The sequence below is a fragment of the Furipterus horrens genome, unplaced genomic scaffold, assembly GCF_987537825.1.
Source record: "Furipterus horrens unplaced genomic scaffold, mFurHor1.1.pri manual_scaffold_41, whole genome shotgun sequence".
Lineage (NCBI taxonomy): Eukaryota > Metazoa > Chordata > Mammalia > Chiroptera > Furipteridae > Furipterus > Furipterus horrens.
This window is the reverse complement of record NW_028327211.1, coordinates 102,205-129,011: the sequence shown is the minus strand read 5'-3', so window position 1 is coordinate 129,011 and position 26,807 is coordinate 102,205. Positions and strand designations below refer to the sequence as shown.

General features: G+C 42.9%; 1 protein-coding gene and 1 long non-coding RNA gene across 2 annotated transcripts; one reads left to right on the top strand and one right to left on the bottom strand.

The window, feature by feature from the left end:
- The first annotated feature begins 227 nt into the window (after window positions 1-227).
- LOC149990017 (nonsense-mediated mRNA decay factor SMG8-like) lies at window positions 228-5,273 on the top strand. The gene is made up of 4 exons (XM_090265706.1): window positions 228-2,021; window positions 2,569-2,714; window positions 2,954-3,823; window positions 4,463-5,273. The coding sequence occupies exons 1-4, from the start codon at window positions 251-253 to the stop codon at window positions 4,658-4,660; spliced, it is 2,985 nt and encodes a 994-aa protein (XP_090121832.1). The 5' UTR covers window positions 228-250; the 3' UTR covers window positions 4,661-5,273.
- Window positions 5,274-22,348: 17,075 nt separating this feature from the next.
- On the bottom strand, window positions 22,349-24,458 carry LOC149990016 (uncharacterized). Its single transcript, XR_016509000.1, has 3 exons — window positions 24,339-24,458; window positions 23,284-23,446; window positions 22,349-22,423 (listed from the first exon to the last, which is right to left on the bottom strand). It is a non-coding gene; the product is annotated as an uncharacterized LOC149990016 (long non-coding RNA).
- Between the last annotated feature and the right edge of the window lie 2,349 nt (window positions 24,459-26,807).

Genomic DNA, 26,807 nt, shown 5'->3' with positions numbered 1-26,807 from the left:
AACTAACTGCTTCCGATTGTCTTTTTGATGTGGCATCTCAATTCCCATTGCCTCGTGTTGAGGAAAATCTTACACCTCCGTGGTGCAGGGCTAGGGAAAACGGAGAAAAACGCAGAGGAGGTGCGGAAGGCGGAACCGAAAGTGAGAGGAAAGCAGGCGCTGAAGAAAAGGGGGAGGGATTTCAAAAGCGGACGGAAGTCGGTTGGGTTTGCTCGGCGGACCGGAAGGGCTCTGGAGAAGTCGCAGCACCATGGCTGGTCCCGTGAGCTTGAGAGAGCTTCTAATGGGGGCGTCAGCTTGGTACAACCCTGAAAGTCCCGAGGGGTCCCCTGCAGAGGGCGGAGCGAGCGTGGCTAGCGGACCGGAGCCTCCTTGGCGAGAGGATGAGATCTGCGTGGTGGGCATCTTTGGCAAGACGGCTCTGCGCCTGAATTCCGAGAAGTTCTCACTTGTGAACACGGTGTGCGACCGACAGGTTTTCCCCCTTTTTCGCCACCAAGATCCTGGGGACCCAGGGCCTGGAGTCAGGACAGAGGCTGACGCCGTCGGGGAGGCTGGTGGAGCCGAGGACCCTGGGGCTGGGCCTGGGGCTGGGGCCGCGGATGCAGTTCGGGGAGGTGGAGCTGCCGCGGAAAGGAGCCAAACTGAGCCAGGCTCGCAGGACTACAGCCTTCTGCAGGCCTATTACAATCAGGAAAGCAAAGTTCTGTATCTTCTTCTCACTTCTATCTGTGACAATTCCCAGCTTCTGCGGGCTTGTCGGGCCCTTCAGAGCGGGGAAGCTGGAGGTGGACTCCCTTTACCTCATGCGGAAGCGCACGAGTTCTGGAAACATCAAGAGAAACTGCAGTGCCTCAGTCTCCTTTACCTTTTCTCCGTCTGCCATATCCTGCTTTTGGTCCATCCCACTTGTTCCTTTGACATCACTTATGACCGAGTATTCAGAGCCCTGGATGGACTGAGACAAAAAGTACTGCCCCTCCTCAAAACAGCCATTAAGGATTGTCCAGTTGGCAAAGACTGGAAACTAAACTGCCGACCTTGCCCACCTAGACTCCTTTTCCTCTTTCAACTCAATGGAGCCCTTAAAGTGGAACCTCCTCGGAACCAAGACCCAGCGCATCCAGACAAGCCCAAGAAGCATTCTCCTAAAAGGAGATTGCAACACGCCCTGGAGGACCAGATTTATAGAATCTTCCGGAAAAGTCGTGTCTTGACTAATCAGAGTATCAACTGCCTCTTTACTGTACCTGCCAACCAGGCTTTTGTGTACATAGTTTCAGGAAGCCAGGAGGAGGACCCAGTAGGCATGTTGTTGGACCAACTTAGGAGTCATTGTACGGTGAAGGACCCTGAATCTTTGCTGGTGCCTGCACCCCTGTCGGGTCCCAGGCGATACCAGGTGATGAGGCAACATAGCCGACAACACCTTTCTTTCCAGGTTGACAGCAGCAGTTGCAGTTCTTCAGGGCAGCTAGTGGATTTCACTCTTCGGGAATTCCTATGGCAGCATGTGGAGCTAGTTCTAAGCAAGAAAGGTTTTGATGATAGTGTGGGCAGGAACCCACAGCCTTCCCATTTTGAACTTCCCACTTACCAGAAGTGGATCTCAGCAGCTTCAAAACTATATGAAGTAGCTATTGATGGGAAAGAGGAGGACCTGGGGTCTCCCAATGGAGAGTTAACATCTAAGATTTTAAGCAGTATTAAAGTCTTGGAAGGGTTTTTGGATATTGACACCAAATTCTCAGAAAACCGGTGCCAAAAAGCTTTACCCATGGCTCATAGTGCCTATCAGTCAAATTTGCCTCATAATTACACAATGACTGTCCATAAGAATCAACTTGCGCAGGCTCTGCGAGTATACAGCCAACATGCCAGGGGTCCAGCCTTTCACAAATACGCCATGCAGTTACATGAGGACTGCTACAAGTTTTGGAGCAATGGCCATCAGCTCTGTGAGGAGAGGAGTTTAACTGATCAACATTGTGTACATAAATTTCACTCATTACCTAAATCAGGTAACAAGTTTTCTCAGAATTTTAAAATCAAAACTATGAGCTTGTTTTTATTCTTGCTTTAAGAGAGTTTGTTCACTATGTATGGATATTTTTAAAAAGAGCCCTATGGAGATGTAGGCATATCAGATTTAAGTGTTCTGTCCTGTTGTAAAAAAGAAAGTAATCAGCTATGACAGCTAATTATTTTCTTGTAGTTAAAGAGTGAACCCTAAGGTATTAGTAAATGGGAACTGTTACAAAATCCAGTTCCAGAAATTTCATATTAAGATTTTTATATTATAGTTTTTGTTGAACTAAAATGAATATAATGAAGTGTAAGGTCACCATAACGATAAAACTTATTTAGGAAGCCTAATGTATTGTCACTTGTTTCTCTTATGTGTATTTAGTCAAGGTTCGGTGTTTGGGTTTTTTGTTTGTTTTGTTTTTTCCTTCTTATTTCCAGTGTACTGTTTGGAGAAATTTGGGGGTTAGATGCTAAAAAATGCAAAATAAATTTGACTCTGCATTGTGTGTGTGAAATTAATAGTTACTTAACATTTTTCAGGAGAAAAACCAGAGGCTGAAAGAAATCCTCCTGTGCTATATCACAATAGCCGCGCTCGATCCACTGGTGCCTGTAACTGTGGAAGGAAACAAGCACCTCGAGATGATCCCTTTGATATCAAGGCAGCTAACTATGACTTTTATCAGGTAGACTCTGGATTTTTTTCTTTCTTTTTTTCCTTTTTTCTGTTAACTATCAATTGAGTAAAATATCTTCAGAAGTAAAATACCTAGAAAAAAAAATGTGACTGCTTTGTGATATGTAAACAAGGGAAAGTTCTTTACATGTACTTATTTGCTTACTCATTGTCTTTTTTGAGTGAAGAATTTTTTGTGTTAATTTAATGAAAAACTCACAGGCTTCCCCCTTCCCCCTTCCTTTATAGCTTCTGGAAGAAAAATGTTGTGGAAAATTGGACCATATCAATTTCCCAATATTTGAACCAAGTACTCCAGATCCTGCACCTGCCAAAAATGAATCTTCTGCCCCTCCAGATGCAGAAGCTGACAAACTGAAAGAAAAAGAACCTCAGACCCAAGGAGAGAGCACAAGCCTGAGTCTAGCTTTGAGTTTAGGCCAATCCACAGATAGTTTAGGTACCTATCCAGCTGATCCACAAGCAGGAGGCGATAATCCAGAAGTTCATGGTCAAGGAGAAGTAAAAACTGAGAAGAGACCAAACTTGGTTGATCGACAGGCATCCACAGTTGAATATCTCCCAGGCATGCTGAATTCAAATTGCCCTAAAGGTCTGCTACCGAAATTCTCAAGCTGGTCTTTGGTTAAACTAGGCCCTGCTAAGTCTTACAATTTTCATACAGGTTTGGACCAACAGGGCTTCATTCCAGGAACAAACTATCTTATGCCTTGGGACATTGTCATCAGGACCAGAGCTGAAGATGAAGGAGACTTAGACACAAATTCTTGGCCTGCTCCAAATAAAGCTATTCCTGGAAAGAGAAGTGCGGTTGTAATGGGACGAGGAAGACGGCGAGATGACATAGCTCGAGCATTTGTTGGCTTTGAATATGAAGACTCACGAGGTCGGAGGTTTATGTGCTCAGGGCCTGACAAAGTAATGAAAGTACTAGGAAGTGGACCAAAGGAATCAGCTTTAAAAGCCCTAAATAGTGATATGCCCTTATATATTCTGTCATCGTCTCAGGGTAGAGGACTAAAACCACATTATGCTCAACTTATGAGGCTTTTTGTTGTGGTTCCTGATGCTCCTTTGCAGATAATACTAACTCCTCAGGTACGAAATATGGCCCTCCCTCTCCTTCCTCCTCCTATCCTAAACAGGGAAAAAAAGAAAAGAAAAAAGAAATACAGCTCTTCCATCTTCAGAAACCAAAATGCTATTGCTAGTTTTTGTTTTTTATTTCCTTCATTTTATTTATTGATTTTAGGGGAGGAATGTTGATTTCTTGTTCCACTTATTTGTGCATTAATTGATTGTTTGCTTCTTGTGTATCCTGACGGGAGATCAAACCCGCAACCTTGGTGTGTTGGGACAACACTCTTAACTGAGCTATCTGGTCAGGGCCTGATTCTTGTTTTGATTGTTTTTAAAACGTACAGAATAATATCAAAGTAATAATTTAATTAAGCAGGCCTTAATTTTAAATACTTTTTATACCTAATATTCTTCTTGGAAAACAAGTTGTGTGTTAATCAGTTCATGCCATCAATTCACATCAGTTGGTTAAGGCAGAACTTGAAGTTAAAATTTGTAGAAAAGCAGGATATTTGAACCTAAATAATGATGTATTAGATATGATTAAAATTAGGAGTGTACCCATTACCTAGAAACCTATTGTTCGTTTAGGCGTTTACCTTTCAGGTGTTTCTTATTGAAAAATGAAAAAATAATTCTATTATCTGTGTTTTTCAGGTACAGCCAGGCCCACCACCATGTCCAGTATTCTACCCAGAAAAACAAGAAATCACTCTCCCACCAGATGGTCTCTGGGTTTTGAGATTTCCTTATGCATATGTGACAGAGAGAGGACCGTGTTTCCCCCCAAAGGAAAACGTGCAGTTAATGAGTTACAAGGTGCTCCGTGGGATTCTTAAAGCAGTAACACAATAAGTGTGTTCCAGCCAGTTCATTTCTAGACTTGAGCTGGTTTTTGTTTCTGGTGTATACGGAGTTATTGAATTGGTATGTGTATACAGTGTTTTCTTGAACCCACAGTGGGTTTTGTTTACAGAAGCTCAGTATTCGGACAATAATTGTTCTACTGTTCCGTGATAACATTGATATTTATTGTCAGAGGGGCTACAACTCTCTAATAAACATCGGTCATTCTAGAAAAGGACTTAAAATATATGGTTGATACCTCTGTTTTCTCTTGTGTCTGTTTCGCTGTCCATAATAAAACATATTTCTATCAAAACTAAATGTTTCATAATCATGTTGAGCCAGAACTTTGTTATTGCTAAAATTATGTTTTAATAGGGATTTTCCTTAAGATGCTGCTCCTGAAATAATCTTGAAAGAAGCCCTGTTGTTTGGTTTACAATTTTGTTAACCTGAGTTAGATGATTCTTCTTTCTTTTTTTACCATTCTTGAACAGATGATATACCTTATTTTAAATGAATACTATCTGAGCTAAATCTTTTCGATCCAAAATATTACACACTTTATTCTTTAAAAATTCCAGTACTGTGAAACAATTTTCAAGTGATACAAATCTTACTAATCTATGATAACTTTCATGGGCATCAACCTGGTAACACTGACATATCACCAATTAGATGAATGTGTAAAATGAGTTAACATACCGAAGTTTTAGTGTAATTGATTATATTTTCCTAAATACATTGATTCTGAAATGCTGGGCAAATAAAATTGGAGATTTTAGTCTTAACATATATGAAATATAGTATTTGCATAATATATCTTACCAATAGTTTAAAGCAGTTATATAAGTTTTTATTAAGAAGTGCAAATTAGCCCTGGCTGGTGTGGCTCAGTGGATTGAATGCCGGCCTGTGAACCACAGGTTCGCAGGTTTGAATCCCAGTCAGGGCATATGCCTGGGTTGCAGGCCAGATGCCCAGTTGGGGTGCATGAGAGGCAACCACACATTGATGTTTCTCTCCCTCTCTTTCTTCCCTCTCTTCCCCTCTCTCTAAAAATAAATAAATAAATAAATTTTTAAAAGTGCAAATTGGCAGTTATAAAAATAATCATGGTGATATAAAGTATAGGGAATATAGTTGGGGGGGGTCCCCCTCCTCTGTTCTTGTCTCACTCTCAAGAATTCAGGCGAGAGACAATGTGTGTAGTGGAAATAGCAAGTTTATTTATGAAATACACTTGAGCACAAAGCTGCAAGTGGGCGCCCAGCTAGTCTGAGTGTACTGCCCATTGGGGTTTTAGGGGTTTTCTGCTCGTAGCCAGTTTCTAGGTTTCCCCTCCTCCCATCTTCAGACCTTGGGATTAATATACAGTTTAAAAGCCTTTTCCAGATAGTGGGAATGATATAGAAAGAATTTCAAGGGCTCCCCTCCTGCGCTCTCATGTTTTTTTCCTTGTGATTTCTGGAACACCTGGCAATCTTACTGCACCAGACTCAGAACTGCTGAGTTAATGGGTGAGACATGTCTCCCTCCCACTCCCTGCCTTGATTGGCTATCCTGCCAAACAGATCCCTAGAAAATAATTGATTTGATTAATTGCATCATTTTTGCATTCGTGGTATATGATATGTAATAAATTTTATTTATGTTTTTAAATTAACTGACCTCATCTGAGGCTCTTCAAGTTCCACCTCTCTGATGGTTTGTGGATTACCTACTGATAGCACAATTCCCTCGGGGGCGGGGTGGGGGGTGGGGGGTGGTTCAAAATATGCAGATTCTATTCTGCCAGCCCCAAACTGTGAGTTAATTGTGGGGTCTGGCTGAGAAATTTTCATTTGTGAAGGTAATAGGTAATTCTTTCATCTGCTAAAGACTTAAGTTACAAAGTATAAATACCATTTTCAGTTAACTTTTTAAAGCTTCTCAGTCATTTATTATTTTTAAAGCAATTTTAAAGTATATTTTATTGATTATGCTATTAGAGTTGTCCCAATTTTTTCCCTTTGACCCCCTCCACCTGGTACACCCCGTTCCCTCCAGCAATCACCCCCCTTAGTTCATGTCCATAAATCGTGCATATATGTTCTTCGGCTTCTCCATTTCCTTCAATATTCTTAACATCCCACTGTCCATTTTGTATCTACCAATTATGCTTCTTAATCCCTGTACCTTTTCCCCCCTCCCTGGTGATAACCCTCCATATGAACCCCATATCTATGATTCTATTCATATCTAGTTGTTTGCTTAGTTTGTTTTTCTCTTTTTAGATTCAGTTGTTGATAGTTGTGAGTTTGTTGTCATTTTACTGTTCATAGTTTTGATCTTTTTCTTAAATAAGTCCCTTTAACATTTTATATAATAAGGGCTTGGTGATGATGAACTCCTTTGACTTTACCTTCTCTGGGGAGCACTTCATCTGCCCTTCCATTCTAAATGATAGCTTTGCTGGATATAGGAATCTTGGTTGTAGGCCCTTGCTTTTCATCACTTTGAATACTTCTTACCAGTCTCTTCTTGCCTGCAAAGTTTCTTTTGAGAAGGCAGCTGATAGTCTTATGGGAACTACTTTGTAGGGAACTCTCATCTTCTCTTTTGCTGCTTTTAAGATTCTTTATCTTTCACCTTTGGCATTTTAATTATGATGTGTCTCGGTGTGGTCCTCTTTGGGTCCAACTTGTTTGGGACTCTCTATTGGCTGTTTATTTCTTCCTTATGTTCCAAATCATTGATTTGAACCCTGGATTCCTTCCCTCACTGTTGGTTCCCTGTAGATTTTTCTTTATTTCATTTAGTGTAGCCTTCATTTCTTCCCCTATGCTTGCCATATTCAATGAGTTCTCTGAACATCCTTATCACCAGGGTTTTGAACTCTGCATCTGATAGGTTGGCTATCTCTGTTTAGCTTAGTTCTTTTCCTGGAGTTTCATTCTGTTCTTTTATTTGGGTCATATTTTTTTTTGTCTTCTCAATTTGGCAGCCTCCCTGTATTTGTTTCTGTGTATTAGGTACAGCTGCTTTAACTCCCTGTCTTGGAGCACCTGTTATGTTGTAAAGGGCAGAGCCTTTGTGGTGTTGTATGTGGGGGTGGGGCCTGAGATGGAACAATGCTACTTGCTCAGCCCTTTCCCTGTTTCTAATCACTTCACCCACTTCCCATATATGACTGGTGCCCCTCTAGCTGTTTCCCTGGTGGTGGTTCCCAGAGAAGGTGGGTTTGAGTGCTTTCTAGGACTGTGGCAACCCTCTGAACAGACTCACCTGAGAAATGGGCAGTTCCTTCTGCCACTGCAACCCTCTCTGGTTTTAACAGCCGGAAGCTATGAGGCTTTATTTTCCCAGCGCTGGGAACCTGGGCTTCAGGGTCTGGCCTGGGGCTGGGATCACTCCCCAGGTGTCCCTCCCAGCTTTTATCCACCACATGTGAGTGTGGGACAACCCATTCCACCAGCCGCCACCACTGCCTTGCTGCTGCCTTGCCATTGCCACACCGCATCCTCTTCACCCCAACTCCCCATTTCTGCCGCTCCTACCCATCCGGATGAATATTTATTCTTTAAATCCTTGGTTGTCGGACTTCCTTACAGTTTTGGACAAAAAATGGCATGACCCCCATGCCCCACCCTCCCTATTCACCCAATATTTCCCTGAGTGACTTTTTGTGTTTCCCTGGATGAAAAATTCCTCAAAGGGATTCGTTTTGCCAATGTGGAATCGAGGAAACAAAAAACAGCAGAAGCACTAAAAGGCATCAAAATCAAGTTCAAAAACTGTTTTGAGCAGTGGGAAAAAAGTCTCTATAGGTGTATTGCATCAAATAGAGAGTACTTTGAAAGTGACTGAGGTTTATGCATATAAGGATAAATACACAATATTTTATAAATATATTCTGGGGATTTTTGGGTCCCCCTCATAAGCCATTCACCTGTAAGGGTGGGGTTTTAGAGTAGTAAAGAATAGTTAGCTATTCTTTAGAATAGGCTTAAGAATGGTTAGTTTTTATCTTTTCCATCTCTTTGGTTTGTTTTTTAAAATTCTTGTTTTTCTCTTTTTTTGATCATCAACGAAGTGCCAGGATATAGGTATGAGAAGAAACTCCTTGTGGCAGCACCCATGATTGTAGTAGCAACGGTTTATATTGTAATTCCTGTCTCATTTTGGTAAGACAACAGTTAATTCAGCTTCCCAAAATATATTCTATCTTTAGAATAGAGTCAGAACCCACAAACTGAAAATCAAAGCCACTTTCCCACCTATTCCTCCTTGATATTTTTGTTTAGTCATGAACACTGAGATATGCTTTATTATTTTAACATATTCCAGATATTTTTAAAGGAAGCCCACTCCCAGAGATTCTGTGGAACTGAAGTCAAGATAACAAGCTACTGTACTATTGTGAGAACTTATAATAGGCCAGAGTTGAAATCATAGCAAAATTTCTTCAACTCAAAATGGATGATGTTGATTTGATGTATTACCAGTTACTCTCTACAACTGATTTCTTTCCTTGTTGGCTGAAATGAGGAGAGATATAGAATTCCCACCCTCATGAAGTCACCCTGGCTGAAAGGACATGGCTAAGAGATAAAAGTGTGATCTTGTCAAGTCATTAAATTTACTTAGCGGCTTTCTTCTCCAGCGTGTAAAAAGCATGGTGTAAATAGGTTCAGTTAAAACATTGCAAACTAAATCCTGCATCAGGCCTCTCTAAAGCATGTCGTATTTATACTCACCTCTTCCTGGAGCTTGCCTGTGTGCCTTTTCTTCAATTACACAATGGCTTATTTTCCCAACAGGCAGGAGCTAACATTAAAAGAGAGGTATAATCAGCTGACGATCTTGACTACCCTACTAATCCAACCTAATACCTTGTTTACATTTTCAATGGTCATGGCAGCCCCCTACTCCAACCAGAGCAGCCCCCCACTATAGCCAAAGCAGCCCTCACCATAACCTAGCCACACCATGCCCATTTCTACTCTTGTTTGTGCCTTTTCTCATCGAAAATCCCCTTGCTTTGCTCTGCCTGTGCTGCAAGTCCTATGAATCTCTCAAAAGCCAGCTCCAGTTCCTATTTCCTCATAAAGCCTTCCCTGAGTGTTTCAGCCCTGCTAGTCCTACTTCTTCTGTGAGATTTGTCCCCCTTTTGGGACGTGGGCAGTAGTGAGGCATTCCCCTCCCATGAGAACTTAAAAATACGGTAAGTTTTTAAAAGGCGGCTCCCCAAGAGAGAAATGCCAAGCTCAACACATCATGGAGCAGAGCAGAGATGTGTACGGACCAAATGGCCTCCTGGTCTACCAGACTTGAGAAATACCTGGCTGGATGTGTAACTGCTAAAGGAAACATGTCTATCTGCAGGAGGGTTGGTCAGCAATAAAAGCTCAGAACAGGTGAGGGAGAGTCTGACATGGGCATTGCCCATCCTAGCAGTGCCTAAGAGTAGAGATGGTACCTCAGGCAGCAGATGTGGAGAGTCCAGCCCAGTCACCAGGCTGTGCCTGTTGGGGAGATGCATGGATCCAGCTAATTCAGTCTTTTTTTTTAGCACAGGATTCAGCTGATTCCTATTGTTCTAATTCTGTTCTCACCAAGTAGCCTTCTGACTGTGCTTCTGAGTGTAGTTCCCTGATCGTGTAGACACAGGTGTTGTCTGTGGAACAGATGTAATTCTCACTGTCAGGCCGTAATCTTGGCCTTCTGATTTTTTACTAGCACTGCAGTATTGATGAGGTGAGACTACCCTGATCGGAAGAAGTGAGCCCTCTCTTGGTGAAGAGTCTGACTTCTGAGCCTAGGAGCTGGGGACTAGCATGGGGGCGGCTTGCCAAGGCCTCTGGGAAGAGGTCATTGGCCATTGCCCAGACAATACCCTCTCCCTCTCCAGTGGGCATATGGCCTTTTGCTTTTTTTAGAATTTCTATAAACTCCTATAATGTGTTTAATTTCTATGGAGTTTAATCTCACATTTGTGTTTATTTATGTGGTTTCATTATTTCCTCTCCCCACTTACATGATAAGCTTTTTGAGGATGGTTTGCCTGACTCTTCTGTCTCCTTAAAGACCACAACACTGAGGAATATTTGAAACACTGAAATTCAATGAAAGCCACTGAAAGGATGAAGGTATTTAATATCAAAGGACTTCCATAAATCAACAGGAAGAAAGCAAACAAGGGGAGAAGAGAGCAAGGGCTGTGCGGAGCAGGATGTGTGTTGACCGTCTGTCACCCTATCTGCCGATCATCTCACGGCTTATGGGGTATGGGTTTTGTTAGCGAGGCCTTTGTTACCTCATGGCATGAAAGTGGTCTCTGATATTGTCTTTTAGTCCTTTTTATAATATTTTTTTTATTCACAATTTAAAAAATTTCTCTAGTATTGGTTTTATTTGTTTTTTGTGTCATTGACTGTTTTCCCCCTACATGAACATTGTTTTAAAATCTTTTATTGAATGACTCATTCTTTCTTTCCTGGTCTAAAAGGCTCTCTTTGGACTCTAGTCTGTTGTTTGAATTATCTTTTTCTGTACCAGTAGCAGTATCACTATGTAATTCCAATTTCTTTATATTTTGATGTCTGGTAGGGTAAGCTGCTGCTTTTTTATCTTCTTTTTCATACATTTTGTAGCTATTCCTGCATATTTTCTCTACCAAATACCAGCTGGCCTGGTTTTGTTTAAAAACTCCCTTGGAATTTGAATAGATTGCATTACATTGGTAGATTCATTTGAAGAGAACTGACATATATACAACATTCTATGAACACAGTATCTTCACATGTGTATTCTTCCTAATGTCCTTCAGAAGACTTTTAATATTTTGATCACATAGGTCTTACACATTTTTTGTTAAGTCTGTTTCTAGATACTTGATGCATTTTTACTAATATTGCAAGTGGGATCTTTCTTTCATTTTTTAATTAATCTTTTGTGGTATGTAGGAAAACTCTGGAGGTTTGCATGTTGATCTTTTGATTTTGGATTTAGCCATCTTACTGATTGTCATATTACTTGACAATTAAATTTTAGTCGATGCTCTTGGACTTTTTATGTTTGGCATCATCTCCTATGCAAATATGTTTGGTCTCTACTTTCCGATACTTCACTTTTCTTATTAAATTGATTGGGATCTTCTCAACAATGATGAATAGTAACAGTAATAACAGGCATCCTACTCTTGTTCTTGGCCTTAAAACAAAGCTGCTGTGTATGTTTCTGGTAGATACTTTTATTTCCTTTTTCTACTTCTAAGAGCTCTTATTACGAATTAACTGCTGAATGTTATCCAAAGCAGCCAATGAAACACATTGCCAGCTCCCTGCAAGATCCCAAGTTAGGGACTACAGAAGAAGAGTCAAAGGATATTCAACAAATTCCTGTCCTCAAGAAAGTTATCACCTTACTTAGAAGGGAACAAATAAAGATTTAGATAGTGGTCATTGTGATGAATAATTGTGATGTTGTTTTCTTCCTAAAACAGATTTGTGGTACAAGAACATCAAAGGAAAATAAAGAAGAAAAACCAAGGTAAATATTAGTCTGACAGTTTTTAAAGTAGGATTTTACAACTAGAGGAGCTTCTTCCTGGAAGTGGCCTGAGGTGACCTCTGAAAATGGTTCACTGCTCATTTGACCCAGAAAACCCCACAAAATCGTGCAAATCAAGAGTTTTAAATATTCATGTTCACTTTGAGAACACTTGGGAAACAACTGCCAGGCCAAAAGGGTATGCATATCTGAAAAGCCACCAAGCAGCTAAAGGATGTCACTTTGCAGAAGCAATGTGTGCCATTCTGTCCTTACAATGGTGGAGTTGGTAGGAATGCCCAGGCCAAAGACTGGGGCTGGGTGCAGGTTGGTGCCCCCAAAAGAGTGCTGCGTTTTTGCTGCACATGCTTAAAACTGCAGAGAGCAGTGCTGAACTTAAGGGTTGGGGTGCAGACTCTCTGGGCATTGAGTACATCCAGGTGAGCAAAGCTCCCAAGATGCAGCGCAGAGCTTACGGCGCTCATGGTGGATTAACCCCCACAAGGGCTCTCAGGCCTGCCGCACTGAGATGCTCCTCCCTGAAAAAGAGCAGATTGGTCCTGAACCAGAAGAGGAGGTTGCACAGAAAAGAAAAAGAAATATCAGAAAAAACTAAAAAAACAAACCCAAAACTTGGGAGTAAATTCATCATAAAAAAAAATGCTTAGAAAAGTTAAAAGTAAATCTAGAGAACTTAGAACTCTGTTTCCATTTTAATTTACAGTGAGAATACCACTAAGTTTGGAAAGAACACTTATTAATTCTGATGCTTTGCCTGGACTTTGCAAAATGAGCTCCGTAGCCAAAGCTGATAGAGTGTGTGACTGGCACAGATGCATCTGCTGCCACTGGTCCTTTAAGGAAACAGGGAACAAAGGGGGAGGTCTTGGTTATACTTGTTCCTGCTGGTGGTGGAAGCTCTGGGGAAGGGGCAGGGAAAGCCACGTGGCCTTAGGGTAAAGGCGCTGGTCTCTTTCAAGGCTGACGAAAGGTAGACTATATGAGTCCTTCCTGTAAGGCGGCAGAAAAATTTCCCTTCCCGTCCTCCTGGTTTTCAGGTCCCTACTCTCTCTATTCCCTTTATCCAGAACTCATAGTTTTAACTGGGAGAGACCTTACGCAGTAGTTTGTCTTTTCCTTTAATAATAAGGAAGCAGAGAAGAGGTCACACTGCTAGTGAGTGTCAGAAAGAAGATGGTGCCTTTCCAGCTGGGGCCTCTCCATTGATTACCCCGTGCTTGGGCTGTGAGCTACACTTTATGTCAAAATTCAGTACACACGTACCGCACAGACATACGTTGTTTCTAAGACAGAATCACTATGCACTGATTTTTTTCTATTCTGTTTTAGTCAAAAAGAATATTTTATATTCTAGTGTTTGTTGTCACTTTTAAACTGATTCACAACTCACTCAGCAGTGACAGCCTGCAGTACGAAAGTCAGCAAGCTAGCTAACTTAGCTAACTTTACTACTTGGACTCAGGCATTTAGTTGGTGTGGTTTAACTTACAGGATAAAGCAGCTAGAAAGTTAAAAGCAAGCCAGTATTACCCTAATCCCAAAACCAGGTCAAGACACAGCAAAGAAAGAAAACTACAGGCCAATATCACTGATGAACATAGATGCTAAAATCCTCAATAAAATTTTGGCAAACAGGATCCAACAATACATCAAAAAGATCATACACCATGGTCAAGTGGGATTCATCCCAGGGATGCAAGGATGGTTTAATATTCGCAAATCAATAAATATAATACATCACCTAAACAAAATGAAAGACCAAAATCACATGATCATATCTATAGATGCAGCAAAAGCATTTGATAAAGTACAACACCCATTTATGTTGAAAACACTCAGCAAAATGGGAATAGAGGTAGCATACCTTAACATAATTAAGGCTATATATGAGAAGCCTGAAGCCAACATCATACTCAATGGACAAAATCTGAAAGCATTCCCCCTGAAATCAGGAACTAGACAAGGCTGTCCACTCTCCCCACTTCTATTCAACACAGTGTTGGAAGTCCTAGCCACAGCAATCAGACGAGACAAAGAAATAAAAGGCATCCAAATTGGGAAAGAAGAAGTAAAACTATCACTATTTGCAGACGACATGATAGTATACCTAGAAAACCCTATAAACTCCACTAAAAGACTGCTTGATATAATAAGTGAATTTGGCAAAATAGCAGGGTACAAAATAAATATACAGAAATCTAAGGCATTTCTGTACACCAACAATAAAATATCAGAGACAGAGGCAAAAAAGAAAATACCATTTACTATAGCAACAAGAAAAATAAAGTACCTAGGAATAAACTTAACCAAAGAGATAAAAGACCTGTACACTGAAAATTATGCAACACTGAAGAAAGAAATTAAGGAAGATACAAATAAATGGAGGCAAATACCATGTTCTTGGATGGGAAGAATCAACATCATCAAAATGGCCATACTACCCAAAGCAATTTACAAATTCAATGCAATCCCTATTAAAATACCAATGACATATTTCACTGACCTAGAACAAATCCTCCAAAAATTCATATGGAACCAAAAAAGACCCCGAATAGCAAAAGCAATCTTGAAACAGAAGAACACAGCAGGAGGAATCATGACACCAGACATCAGACAACACTACAAAGCCACTGTGATCAAAACAGTCTGGTACTGGCATAAGAACAGACATATAGATCAATGGAACAGAACTGAAAGCCCAGAAATAAACCCAGGCCTCTATGGTCAACTAATCTTTGATAAAGGAGGAAGGAACATAAAATGGAATGAGAAGAGCCTCTTTAACAAATGGTGCTGGGAGAACTGGACAGGGACGTGCAAAAAAATGAAACTAGACCACCAACTTACACCACACACGAGAATAAACTCAAGATGGATTAAAGACTTAAATGTAAGCCGTGATACCATAAAAGTCCTAGAGGAAAACATAGGCAGGAAAATTTCGGATATCACACGTAACAATATCTTCATGGATACATCTCCTAAAGCAAGAGAAATAAAGGAAAAAATAAACAAATGGGACTACATCAAACTAAAAATTTCTGCTCATCAAAAGAAAACATCAGCAAGATGAAAAGGAAACCAACCATATGGGAAAACATATTTGCCAATGACATCACAGACAGGGGACTGAACTCCAAAATATATAAAGAGCTGATATGACTCAACATCAAGAAAACAAACAACCCAATTAAAAAATGGGCAAAGGACATGAACAAACACTTCTCCGAAGAGGACATACAGAAGGTCCATAGACACATGAAAAAATGCTCAACATCATTGGCCATCAGAGAGATGCAAGTAAAAACCACAATGAGATACCACCTTACACCAGTCAGAACGGCCATCGTCAACAAGTCAACAAACAAGTGCTGGTGAGGATGTGGAGAAACGGGAACCCTACTGCACTGTTGGTGGGAATGCAGACTGGTGCAGCCACTATGGAACAGTATGGAATTACCTCAAAAAACTAAAAGTGGAACTGCCTTTTGAACCAGTGATTCCACTGCTAGGATTATACCTGAAAAATCCTAAAACCCTAATTCAAAAAAACCTATGCACCCCTATGTTCATAGCAGCCCTGTTTACAATAGCTAAGTGCTGGAAACAGCCTAAGTGCCCATCTGTAGATGAGTGGGTCAAAAAACTGGTACATCTACACAATGGAATACTATGTAGCAGAAAGAAAGAAGGAACCCCTGCCATCTAGTTCCATGGATGGATCTAGAGAGAATTATGCTTAGTGAAATAAGCCAGGCAAAGAAAGCAAAATACCATATGATATCACCCAATACAGGAAACTAAAGAGCAACACAAACAAACGAACTAAATAGAACAAAGAGCAGAATAGTAGTCAGTAGGGGGGAGGGGGGAGGGAGAGAAGGGGGATAAGTAAGGGAAGGGTCTAGTGAAGGAACGTGTATGAATGACTCACGGACATGGACAACGGGGAGGGATATGATTGTGGGAGAAGGGATGGGCTGGGAGGGGGGAGCAATGGGGGGAAAATGGGACAACTGTAATTGAATAACCAAAAAATAAAATTAAAAAAAAAAAAAAAAGAAAGTTAAAAGCACCTTCTTACCCTCAGCTCCACCCCCAGCAAAGGGTGCATGTGGGACTAAGTCTAAATGGGACGGATGTGAAATGCTTCTGGAGAGTAAACTGCTTCTGCCCAGTGTGACTGTGCATCCTCCCCACCCCCACCCCAATGCACCTCAGGGCGTTTGGCCAAGGGTCAAGAAGGTGAGTGGGGCTGAAAATCCCGCCTGTACTCCATGCCAGACCACACACAGTGGTCACCCCAGAGACATGGCAGGGACATTTTAAACAGACACAGAGAACCCCTGGAAGCCCAGTGTGCAAGGAATCATTTCCAAGGTCCCAGGTCTACAGTGATTTTGCCTCTGAGTATGGACCCAGGTGCCCATTTAGTCCTAATAAGGCCAGGGATAAATAACTAATTGTTGAATGCATTTTCCTCCAAGGGGCTTTTTCTCACGACTGCTGAATAAGGACTGATTGGTGGCAAGCGAGATGGAGGTAAATTAGAGGAGGATCAATCACTGTGGTGGGACAAAGCGGGGGACAGGCAGGATTCACATTTCCCTCTCTGTTTTCTAGGAGGGCGGTTTCTGGAGCAGGCTGATGGGTGCACGTTGCCCTTTCAAGAAAAATGAGGCACAGAAGCTGCGTGACAAGAATTTCTCTGATGGGGAGTAGCTTTCAGACAACATGTAAATGACTGGGAGCTATTTAGAATTTCTGTCTAAAAGGGGGAAATAACGAAGAGTTTCATTGTTCCTTTCTAAAGTAAAAGCTTTGGCCTTCTCTCCCCAGGGAGAAGGAGAAAGCCTTCACCTCTGCAGTCTTGGACTCAGGTGCAGAGGAAAGTGAAACCCGATACTCCTACCAAGTGAACCCGATTACCAATAAATTGTTTTTTCCTACTGAAATGTGTACATTGGTAACCGCCTCTAGCCATGAGGGAAGGAATTAAAATGTAAATAAATACATATACACACAAATAGCACGGGCCATAAGCAAGAAAAGCAAGGCTGAAGCAGGACTCCTGGGGTAGCCAGCACTTCCTCAAGCAGCAGTGTGGTCAAACAAGAGTGAACAGGGACCCCCCCACCCCCACCCCCGTGTCCCCCAGTACAGTCAGTCCTCGAGAACTGGAAGACACATCATCCTCCGGGGCTGTGGGTTATTATGTCAAATAACAATTTATCCTGGTGCTCTGTCCCCTGGCTCACCAAGTGCCAGTTATGTACAACATACTTGATCTCCTTTCTATGGAGGGTCATCCCTTTGTGGGCCCCCATCAACAGGTCTTTGAAACTGTCGGAATATTTGGATCCCTGAGCCTGTTACAGAGCGAAAGGGAGTTCTTTCACATGGCACTATAAGGGATAGATAAAAGTGACTCTCAAACCTGTAGGTAATGATTAGCAGCAAAAGAGAAATGTAATCTTGAACAACTGTAATTTAGAAATAAGAGGGGCTGGAGACATAGACAGTCAGAGTTAACCCAGAGTGTAAAGGGCATAATATTTATCACCTGGGAAAATGTGATAAGTAGGTTAAGAAAACTTATTTGTGAGTTAGTTACTACCCTAAATTGATTTAGTCAATTGCGTTAGATTGTAACTCTGGAGTATCCAGTAGGGAAAAACGGAGAGGAAGGGGAGAAGGAGGAAAGAGGGGGTTACTCACCTTAGGATAAAAGCAGCCTGCTCTGAGCTTCTGTGTGTGCCCTGTGTTAGGCTGAGCCCGGAACTGCAAATCCGTGAATAAACAAATGCTTTGTTTACTGCATAAGTCCGGGGTCCCAGTGTTTTCAGTGTGAGCATTTCTCACAGCCTTGGTGTAAAACCCAGCATTTAGTGTTGAGGAAAACAGGTCTTTATTTACGATATTTCAACCTGAGGAAGGCCGTGAGCCCTTCAACTCAGAGCCCTGTTCTCCCATGGGGCCCTGCACTTTCCTTGCTCCCCAAAAGGCTAAAAGCGGAAAACATGCCCAGAAGTTCCCCGTCCCTTATGTGTCAGCTGTCTCCTTCAGGATCTGGGGTATGATGCCATCAGCCTCCGCATAACAGTCCAGGAAAACATGTGCTGTGTTGCCCTGGATCACGCATGGTTCTCTCTCTGCCCTTTCAAAGCTGCATGGATCTCCTCTTCTAATATGCCTGCCTCCTTATTTTTTAAGTCCTTGACCGTGGCCTGTGACGTAGTGGGTGTGGTAACCAGTTCTGACCATTCACAGAATCTTGTGGAGGCTCTGTGTGCTATTTCCTTGCCATTCCATAGTCAAAACCCCTCCCATCTCCTTGGGGCCTTAGAATGAAACTATTTGCATAACTAAGACACTAGTTACCAGCTATAGTTAGGCAAATTAATTTTAAAAGCTGTTCCTAGCCCTTGCTGCTGTGGCTCAGAGGATTGAGGTTCCGCCTGCGAACCCAACTATCCCTGGTTCGATTCCCAGTCAGGGTACACGACTAGGTTGCATGCCAGATCCCCAGTTGGGAGCATGTGAGAGGCAACCGCACATTGATGTTTCTCTCCCTCTCTTTCTCCTTTCCCCTCTCTCTAAAAACAGATAAATAAAATAAAAATAAATAAAATAACCTCGTTAAAAAATAAAATAAATAAAATAAAAAGAATTTAAAAGCTGTTCCCTTCTCCCCATCCCCCAACCCACAGGCTATGAGGTTTTTGCGGACACCTCGTCGTCGTCGGCAGCCGTCCGTCTCGAGAGACGATGGTGTAGCTTCTTAAGAGTCTATCTGCACCGCCGAGAATGGCTGTGCAGTCCTACTCGGGAGTGACATGGTATCTGTCTCCTCCCGTGTTGAATCGACATCTTGCGATGATGCTGAAGCTACAGAGCCTGGGCAGGGTGATATGGAGGGTCTGCTGTTGCCCATGCAGCAGACCCCCCCCTCTCTTCGCAGCTGAAGGGTCCAAGGGAAAGACGGAGTCGATACAGCTTGGGTTCAGGTGCGCCGCAGGAGTTGCCGGTGTTGACTACAACGTCAAACCGCCTTAGGGACTCCGGCTCCGGATTTTCTGTCGGGGTTTACTCCCTTAGCCTTTCCCCTGAAGAGGTATGCCGCAAGGCAGCGGAGGTTTTTTGGAGTCAGAGTTTTCCTTCTCTGATGTACCCTGGCTGGAAGATCGAACCAGCGACACTTAGCTCGCAGGCCGACGCTCAATCCACTGAGCTAAACCAGCCAGGGCTTTGCGGACACCTACTCTGTAACAAGCCTACCTTCATGGTGGGGCCTGGCTTCTCCCCTGAGCTCTTAAACTCATGTGCAAATGTGTGCCCTGTCTTGGTGTAGAGGGTTCTCTACCCTTACAAGCTAGTAGAAAGTTTACATTAGGTTGTTTTTTCTTTTTAATTTAAAAAACTTCCAACTGTTGGCTAGCCAGCAGGGAGATACTAGAGAGCTAGGGCAAAGAAGAGTGTGTGAGAGCAGTAATCGTTTCAAGATTCTTGTAACTTTACATTGTTAAGGTATATGACCGCGCTCCTTATTGGCAAAGAAAACAAATTAAAAATCCAAAAGATAAAATACAAATCAATAGGAATGAAAGTTGTACGATTTACTCCCACATCCTCTTCTGGAGCCCCTGGGCAGCCTTTGAAGGTTTGGGGGGGAAATGACTAGGGGGTGTATCCCCTCCAACTAGCACCACCACACCCCAGCAGGACAACAGCCAGCCACTGGGAACCTGCGGGGAGGGTCCAGTGCAGCCCCACACACACACACCCTGCCAGACCACGGGCCTGGAGACGTTCCTGCAAGCTGCGTGCTGCACAGCTGGTGACAGGCCCAGGCCTCCCAGGAAGGCCCAGCCTCCCTCACCCTGGGTCCCCCAAAGCTGCTGGTTTTATGATTTGAAAACTCCTTTGCCACTTCTGTTCGAACCAGCCCTTGCTCGATCCTGGTCCCCAGCATACAGGGGAAGGAGGGCAAGGAAGCCTTGGGACAAGAAAGTTCTCAGTGTGCAGTGACCCACAGGCCTTACAGAGAACAATTCCACGCTCCCTTATCCTAATTCCAGAATCCTAAAATGCCTGAAAACGAAATGTACAGGATGGCAAAATCTGACCTTTATTTACTCCGGTGAGGGTGCACCTCATACGTTTTGCTGCAGAAATGTACATGCCTGATTCCGGATGGCTGTTCCAGGTCCCCTGGAGGTGCTGTATCACGTACAATTCATGCATTGAGGTTTTGTTCTAAAATATGGAAAATTCTGAATTCCAAAACCCAGCTGGCTCCCAGGGTTTTAGATAAGCGGATGTAGATCTGTGTGACGCCCATGTCACTGAGCAGAGTCAGGGCTCAGAGGGGTCAGTCACAGCAGAGTGAGCTTACGGGTCTCCTAAGCCAGGTGGTGTCTCCCTAACCGCCTCCCAAAGAATTCCCCACCCTCCCTGCCCCGTTCCCTCTCCTGACCCTCCTCTGGGGAGCTTTTCTTGTCCACCCAGCCAAAGCTATTGCCCTTCTTGGCAAATGACCTTTCCCTGCTGAGTCCAAGAGCCCAGCTCAGTGCCCACCACTTATGGGCACTTTGCTGGGAGGCCAGAGAGCGCAGCAACTGAAGGCTGACCGGAGGCTCCGACTGCTCAAGCCCCAGCCTTGGTTTGGTCATTTTTCAGCTGTGTGACGTCAGGCAGCTTACTACCAGCTGCTTTATGTCGGGGGAGGTGAGCGCCTTAAAAATCAACTGACCTGACATATGGTGGATGAAGAAACCAAGCACTTGAGAGGGAAGTGACTTCTGAAGGTCACACAGCTCCTTCCTGTGAAGCTGCTACCAAAACACAGGCTGAGTACAGTTGTGCTGTTTACTGGTAGGTGAGCCACAAACCACCAGAGATGAAGAACTTGAAGAGCCCTAGATGAGGTCAGTCATTTAAAGACATAAAATTTATTGCATATCACTCATATACCATAGATACAAAAGTGATGCAATTAATCAAATAAGAAACTATTTTCTAGGAATTTGTCCATAAGGGAAAAATTGATGAGGGGAAAAATCAGAAACTCAAGCTCAAGCTCCAGATAACTGAATATTCCTAATCCTTTTTTGTTGGCTGGGCAAGTCTACATCACAGTATTGGTATTGTTGTTCTGAGTAATTACTTCTGTCTGTCAGTTGGAATGCTTACTGGCCATAAAACAGCAGGGCAATAAAATTAAATTGATTTAAAAGGATGCATTCAAAACACTGCCTTTTTTGGACACAACCAGCTGTGGCCAGAGCTGTTCAAGCAGTATACGCAACCATGTGTGCACAGCATTCCCAGGGCAGAGGACCTGGTGCCGTGGAGGATGGGGGTCTGTGAACTACAGGGTGTTCACTCAGTAAGGTTCCGATGAAGTGGCTGGATGGCACTTCCATGACCCTGAGCAAGCATCTCTGCACCCACGCATGTATACCAAGGCTCTGCGAGGCAGGGATACAGTCCGGTACTGCAGTTTGGAAGCCGAACAGATACTTTTTTGGAGGAGGAGCGGAGACAGGACCTGAGGCTGGGCAGGGATTATGGGGCGCACACTGGTTTGCTGGCAGAGTAGCGTTGCTAGACAAGGGCAAGGAGCACTGGAGGGTGCCGCAGGACCAGTTAGGGGGGACCCAGCTCAGTGCGGCTCACAGTGGACAGCTGCAGCAGACCCATGGGTGAGAGAATAGCAGCCCCAGAATCCAGCTAGATCTCCTCACAGCCAGCCAGAAAGGAAGATATGAAACCCATGGAACTTTGACCAGGGGCAGATCCAGAAAGAGAAGACAGCGCCCAAAGGTTGTCCTGGGGAAAAAGCTCTTTCTTTAATCTGTTTCCTAACCCCTCTCCCTCTTCTTCAATTTTTGTTTTGTTTATCCTTCTTCTCACACTAAGTATATAACATATAACTGCTGTAGAAACCTAATACTGTAAATTTCCACCTTCTCACTTCATTCTTCGTCCCTCCCTTTTTCAACATACAGTGTAAATATTGCCGTCTCGCATTGCCTTGTCCCCACTCGCTACATTATTACTCCACCACCTTCCCTCTGAAAAATCATCTTTATTTCTGTTAGCCAATAATTTCTTTTATTTTTATTTTTATTTTTGGTCTTCTTTTGCTTGTGTCTTCTTTTGAAGAAATCTTGGTGGCAATTTGATCATGGACCTGAGCTCTGGAACATTTCAAGCCTAGCACAGAACGTAGTTTTTACACACGTTATAAGTGTAATAGAAGATAAATACATGTAAAAAGCTATGTGTAAACACATGATCCAGTGATTGGTGAGCTGGGTGTAAGCCCAGTTTGGACTCTGAAAAGTATGGCTTAAGAGCCATTCATTTTTCTCAAATGAGGAAACTAAGGTACAAAGAGGCCAAGGACTTGTCGGACTCATACGCAGGCTCCGCTTTCCCCAGCACTGACCTTCGGTGGGGGCGATAAAAGGCAGCAAGCAAGTATCATTCAAAGTAGCATCGTCCTGGCTATCCCAGCAGTGCTGCTGCTCTGACTTGTGAATGGTCCTTGAAATTGCACTTCTGAATTGAACTTAGATTCCTGCTCATGTGCAAAGTTTCTGACTGCGTAAATGTATGGAACATAGGACTGAAAGAGTTTAAGCTTAGCTCAGAGTTCTCCTGAACCATGGGTCTCTTAAACAGTAAAGCAGGAAGTCTTCCTAAAAACCTGCCACAGGGCACATCTCTCCTCAATAACCCAGAATGTTATCTTTTTGAGAAAGTATGTAACTCTGAAGTGAATTGTCTGTGGCAATGGGAACCTTTGAGGTATGGGAAAATATGCTATTTATGTTAAGGTGTGCTGTGAAAAAATAGTCATAAAGGAAATACATCGCTGTAGCCTAATTCCAATTTCTTTCCTGACCACTCGTCAGTGAGAAGTGTGGGTTTTATCCCCTCGCAGCTCAAAAATTCTGTGATTTCTCAGTGATACGAGCAAAGCATAATGCATATGTTCAGGGGCCTGAAAAGGATTTTGAACTTATGGTGAAGATTGTCCCCTCCACCTGCCTTTGAAAAGACTTTCTTACAGTCTTATGGTTCAGAAATCCAATTTCCCACAATTCAGTTCGGGTTAGATGCAGGTGTTCAGGGTGTGTCTGGAGCTGGACTGAAGTTCCTGCAGATGCCCCAGCTGTAGGAGCCTTCCTTCTCTCGGTTTCGTTTGCTGATCCCTAACTTGAAGAAAGAAGACTGAGAGAGAGAGAAAGACAGAAACATTTATTTGTTGTTCCCCTTATTTATTCTTCTCTCCCTTCCTCCTTTCCTTCCTCACTGGGGGACATTTATAAAAAACTGTGTATCTATCCTTACATGCTTAAACTTCAGTTACCTTCAAAGTGCTCTCCATTTGAAGTAATACACCTATCGAAACTTTTTTTCCACTGCTTAAAATGGTTTTTGAACTCGTCAATTTTGATGCCTTTTAGTGCTTCTGCTGTTTGTTTCACCTCTTCCACATTTCGCTCTGAGGACTTTTTTCATCCGGGGAAACCAAAAATGGTCACTTGGGGTGAGATCAAATGAATAGAGGGTGGGGTGTGGGGGTCATGCTGTTATTAGTCAAAAACTGCTGAACACTCAGCACGGTGTGGGCAGGTTCACTCACAATTCACCCATCATGAAATGGGCAAACACAGTGAAAGACTCTTCAAAAAAAAAAAAATTCACTGCAGCTGAATGTAGCCTCTCGTAAAAACTCCAGCTGGTACATTGATACAGATGGGTTCCTAGAACACTCACCTTGAGTGAAAAGCCTGTACTACGACAAGGGGCCTGCCCTCCAGAAGATAATTTTGCTTTTTTTGGGGGGGGGGAGTGCCCCATTGTATAGATTAAATAGGTTCTAATATGTTAATTTGAGAGAGCAGAAGACACCCAGGGCAAGCAGCGCTTAAGCCGCAAACCAAACTAGCACTGAGGGTCCCTATTGGACAGCTGTCACTCACGTCTTGTATTCGTTGGCTCCACCGCTAAACCGGCACCCGCCCAACGGTGACTAGGTAACGCCTTTCGTCATGAAACACATTTTCCTGTTGGGCAAAGATTCAAAACGCCACAGAAAGATTGGTTGCTGTCCTCTTACTTTTTTTCATTGGTTTCACCCTCATCGCTACTTTCAATTTCTCAGTTAGGGCTCAGCAGAGAAGATTGCAATTTACACAACGGCTTCCACAAACCCCATAGGAGGAGCGACACACCTTCTTTCCTCTCTTGCTTCTCCCCTCGCTCCCGCCTTCTCCTCATTCATACCAGAGGCGCCTCAGCTCTGATTGGCCGGAGCGTGCTGCTCTCTCAGCCAATCACAAGCCAGGCCGTGTTTGCACGGCAGTGGGAACGCTATTCTTGGAGAGACCTTGGCTACGATTGGTTCCTCCACCATAAGGTTTTAAGTTTGAATTTTTCTTCATGGCGAGGACGAGGCCACTCCCTGGACTTCATCTAATCCCCAGGCTCTTAGACCAGTAAGTGCAGGGATGTCTTCCTGTGTTACCCGGGCTCGCGTCTTCCATGGCTGGGCCTGTTGCTGCTTGTGTTGTTAAGGTTTACGGAGGTGGGAACCGGCTGGACTCCGGGGGAGATGGAGCCGGGTGTGGGTCTGAGGGGTTAAGACTGTCATGCCGGGTTCCACCTTCACCATGTTTCTAATACTTTTTTTTTTTTTTAACCCTCACCCGGGGTTATATTTATTGACATCAGAGAGAGAGGAAAGGAATGAGATAGAGAAGAGAATGAGAGAAAAACGTTGAGCGGTTGCATCCCGACCTGGGCTAAAATCTGCAGCCCAGGCAGTGCCCTGGCCAGGATCAAGCCCACAGACTTCTGGTGTGTGGGAGAGCGCTCCACCCAACTGAGCCCTGGGGCCAGGGCGGGCCAGGTAGTCTCCTTACTCTTTTGGAAAGGGAACTAGTTATGTATTTTAACCTCGAGGAAGACAGCTGTATACTCTTTCAGTTCAACAATTGTCCTCTACGGAGGATCTAATACTTTTAATAAAGCAATGGTAATACAAACAAAACTTAGCTTGCTGAGTCCTTAGTCCTGTTTCAGGTAGGAATTATTATCTTTCATTTTTGATAGACCTGTGGTTATATTTCAATGTAACATTAATTTGAGAATATCTCAGACTGCACCTTTTGATACTGACAGATTTGACTTAGTCTCTAAATTCTCTGTATGTGCTAATTACTGTATTTATTTACAAATCTATTAGAGTGACAATGACCCAGAGCTGAAGATATACACTCTCTCTCTTTCTCCCACAACCACATGCACAGAGCCAGAGAAGAGGAGAAAAGATGATTTAGTTCCTAGATTGTTTTTCATTGAGAAGTAATCTCCAGAATGACATACATCAGCTTTTGTAGGACTTTTGAGGAATTTGAGTGCATGGGCACTGGAACAACCACCAGGAAAGAGCTAGAAAGAGATGGCCCAGTTCCAGAATGGTGGTACTGTGTTCTGTTTTTCAAGCTAATAATGTATACCAAAAGTTAACTGTCAACTGCTAAAACAAAGCTTATTGTAGTGAGAAACAAACAAAAAATGGCAGTGCTCTGAAGTCTCTCCCTATAATCCTGACTCCCACTTGCCAAAGGCAACATTATTTACTCTTGTAATTCTCCCTGGCATTTACCTCCATGCTTCTAAATAACATGCTTATAATACTGTTTCTCTCCCTCTCTCTCTCTCTCTCTCTCTCTTTTTTTCTCAGTATTAGACACATAAATTTAGACAACTACTGACTACTACTTTTTCTTTCTACCCTAAATACCTATGTCATCATTTTTGAATAAACATTCATTACTCACACTATTAAATATTGTGTAACAGCGGAACATATAGTATTGCGTGACTGCATTTTTTTCTTATGCAACTTCTTTCCTAACCATTTATATATGCTTATTTTTTTAAGCACTTAGCAGTAATTTGGCCCCAACTTTACAAAAGTACAGTCAGTTCTTCTAGAATGGACAGCTACTCTAGGTAATTTATCTGTTTCCTTTTTTTTTCCTTAGAGACATTGTTACTGAAGCTCTGTTATACGCCTGCTCACTTCACTGGCTGTGTGCACGCTAAGCCAGGGGTTGGCAAACTGTTTTTACAGGTCTCATGAACGAAGAATGGTTTCACAATTTGTACTAGTTGGGGTAAAAGTCAAAAGAATAAGGTTTTGTGACACTTGAAAATGATATGAAATTCAGACTTCAGTGTTATTGGAACACAGCCACCTTCGTTTGCTTAAGAATTGTCTGTGGCTGTTTTGGTGCCACGATGGCAGAATTGAGTGATTTTTAACAGAGACCGGATGGCTTGTACAGCCTAAAATATTTGTAATCTGGCCCTTTACAGAAAAGGTTTTCTGATCCCTGCCCTACACGTGCTTCAAAGTTGTCTTCCCAAGACTTGTGGTCACCATGACCCTGGAAATTCCCACAATTTATCATTATTCTGTTCTCACACTTGACTGAAAGTTTGGCCAGGTATAGCTTCTAGGACGGAAAACATTTTCCTTTAGAATTCCAGTGTGGCTGTTGAAGTGTGATGACATTCT

Excerpts from the sequence above, each read along its gene's own strand:
- LOC149990017 (XM_090265706.1), top strand. The coding sequence starts at position 251 with ATGGCTGGTCCCGTGAGCTTGAGAGAGCTTCTAATGGGGGCGTCAGCT. Across the intron at positions 2,022-2,568 it reads TCACTCATTACCTAAATCAG|GAGAAAAACCAGAGGCTGAA; the intron begins GTAACAAGTTTT and ends AACATTTTTCAG. Across the intron at positions 2,715-2,953 it reads CTAACTATGACTTTTATCAG|CTTCTGGAAGAAAAATGTTG; the intron begins GTAGACTCTGGA and ends CTTCCTTTATAG.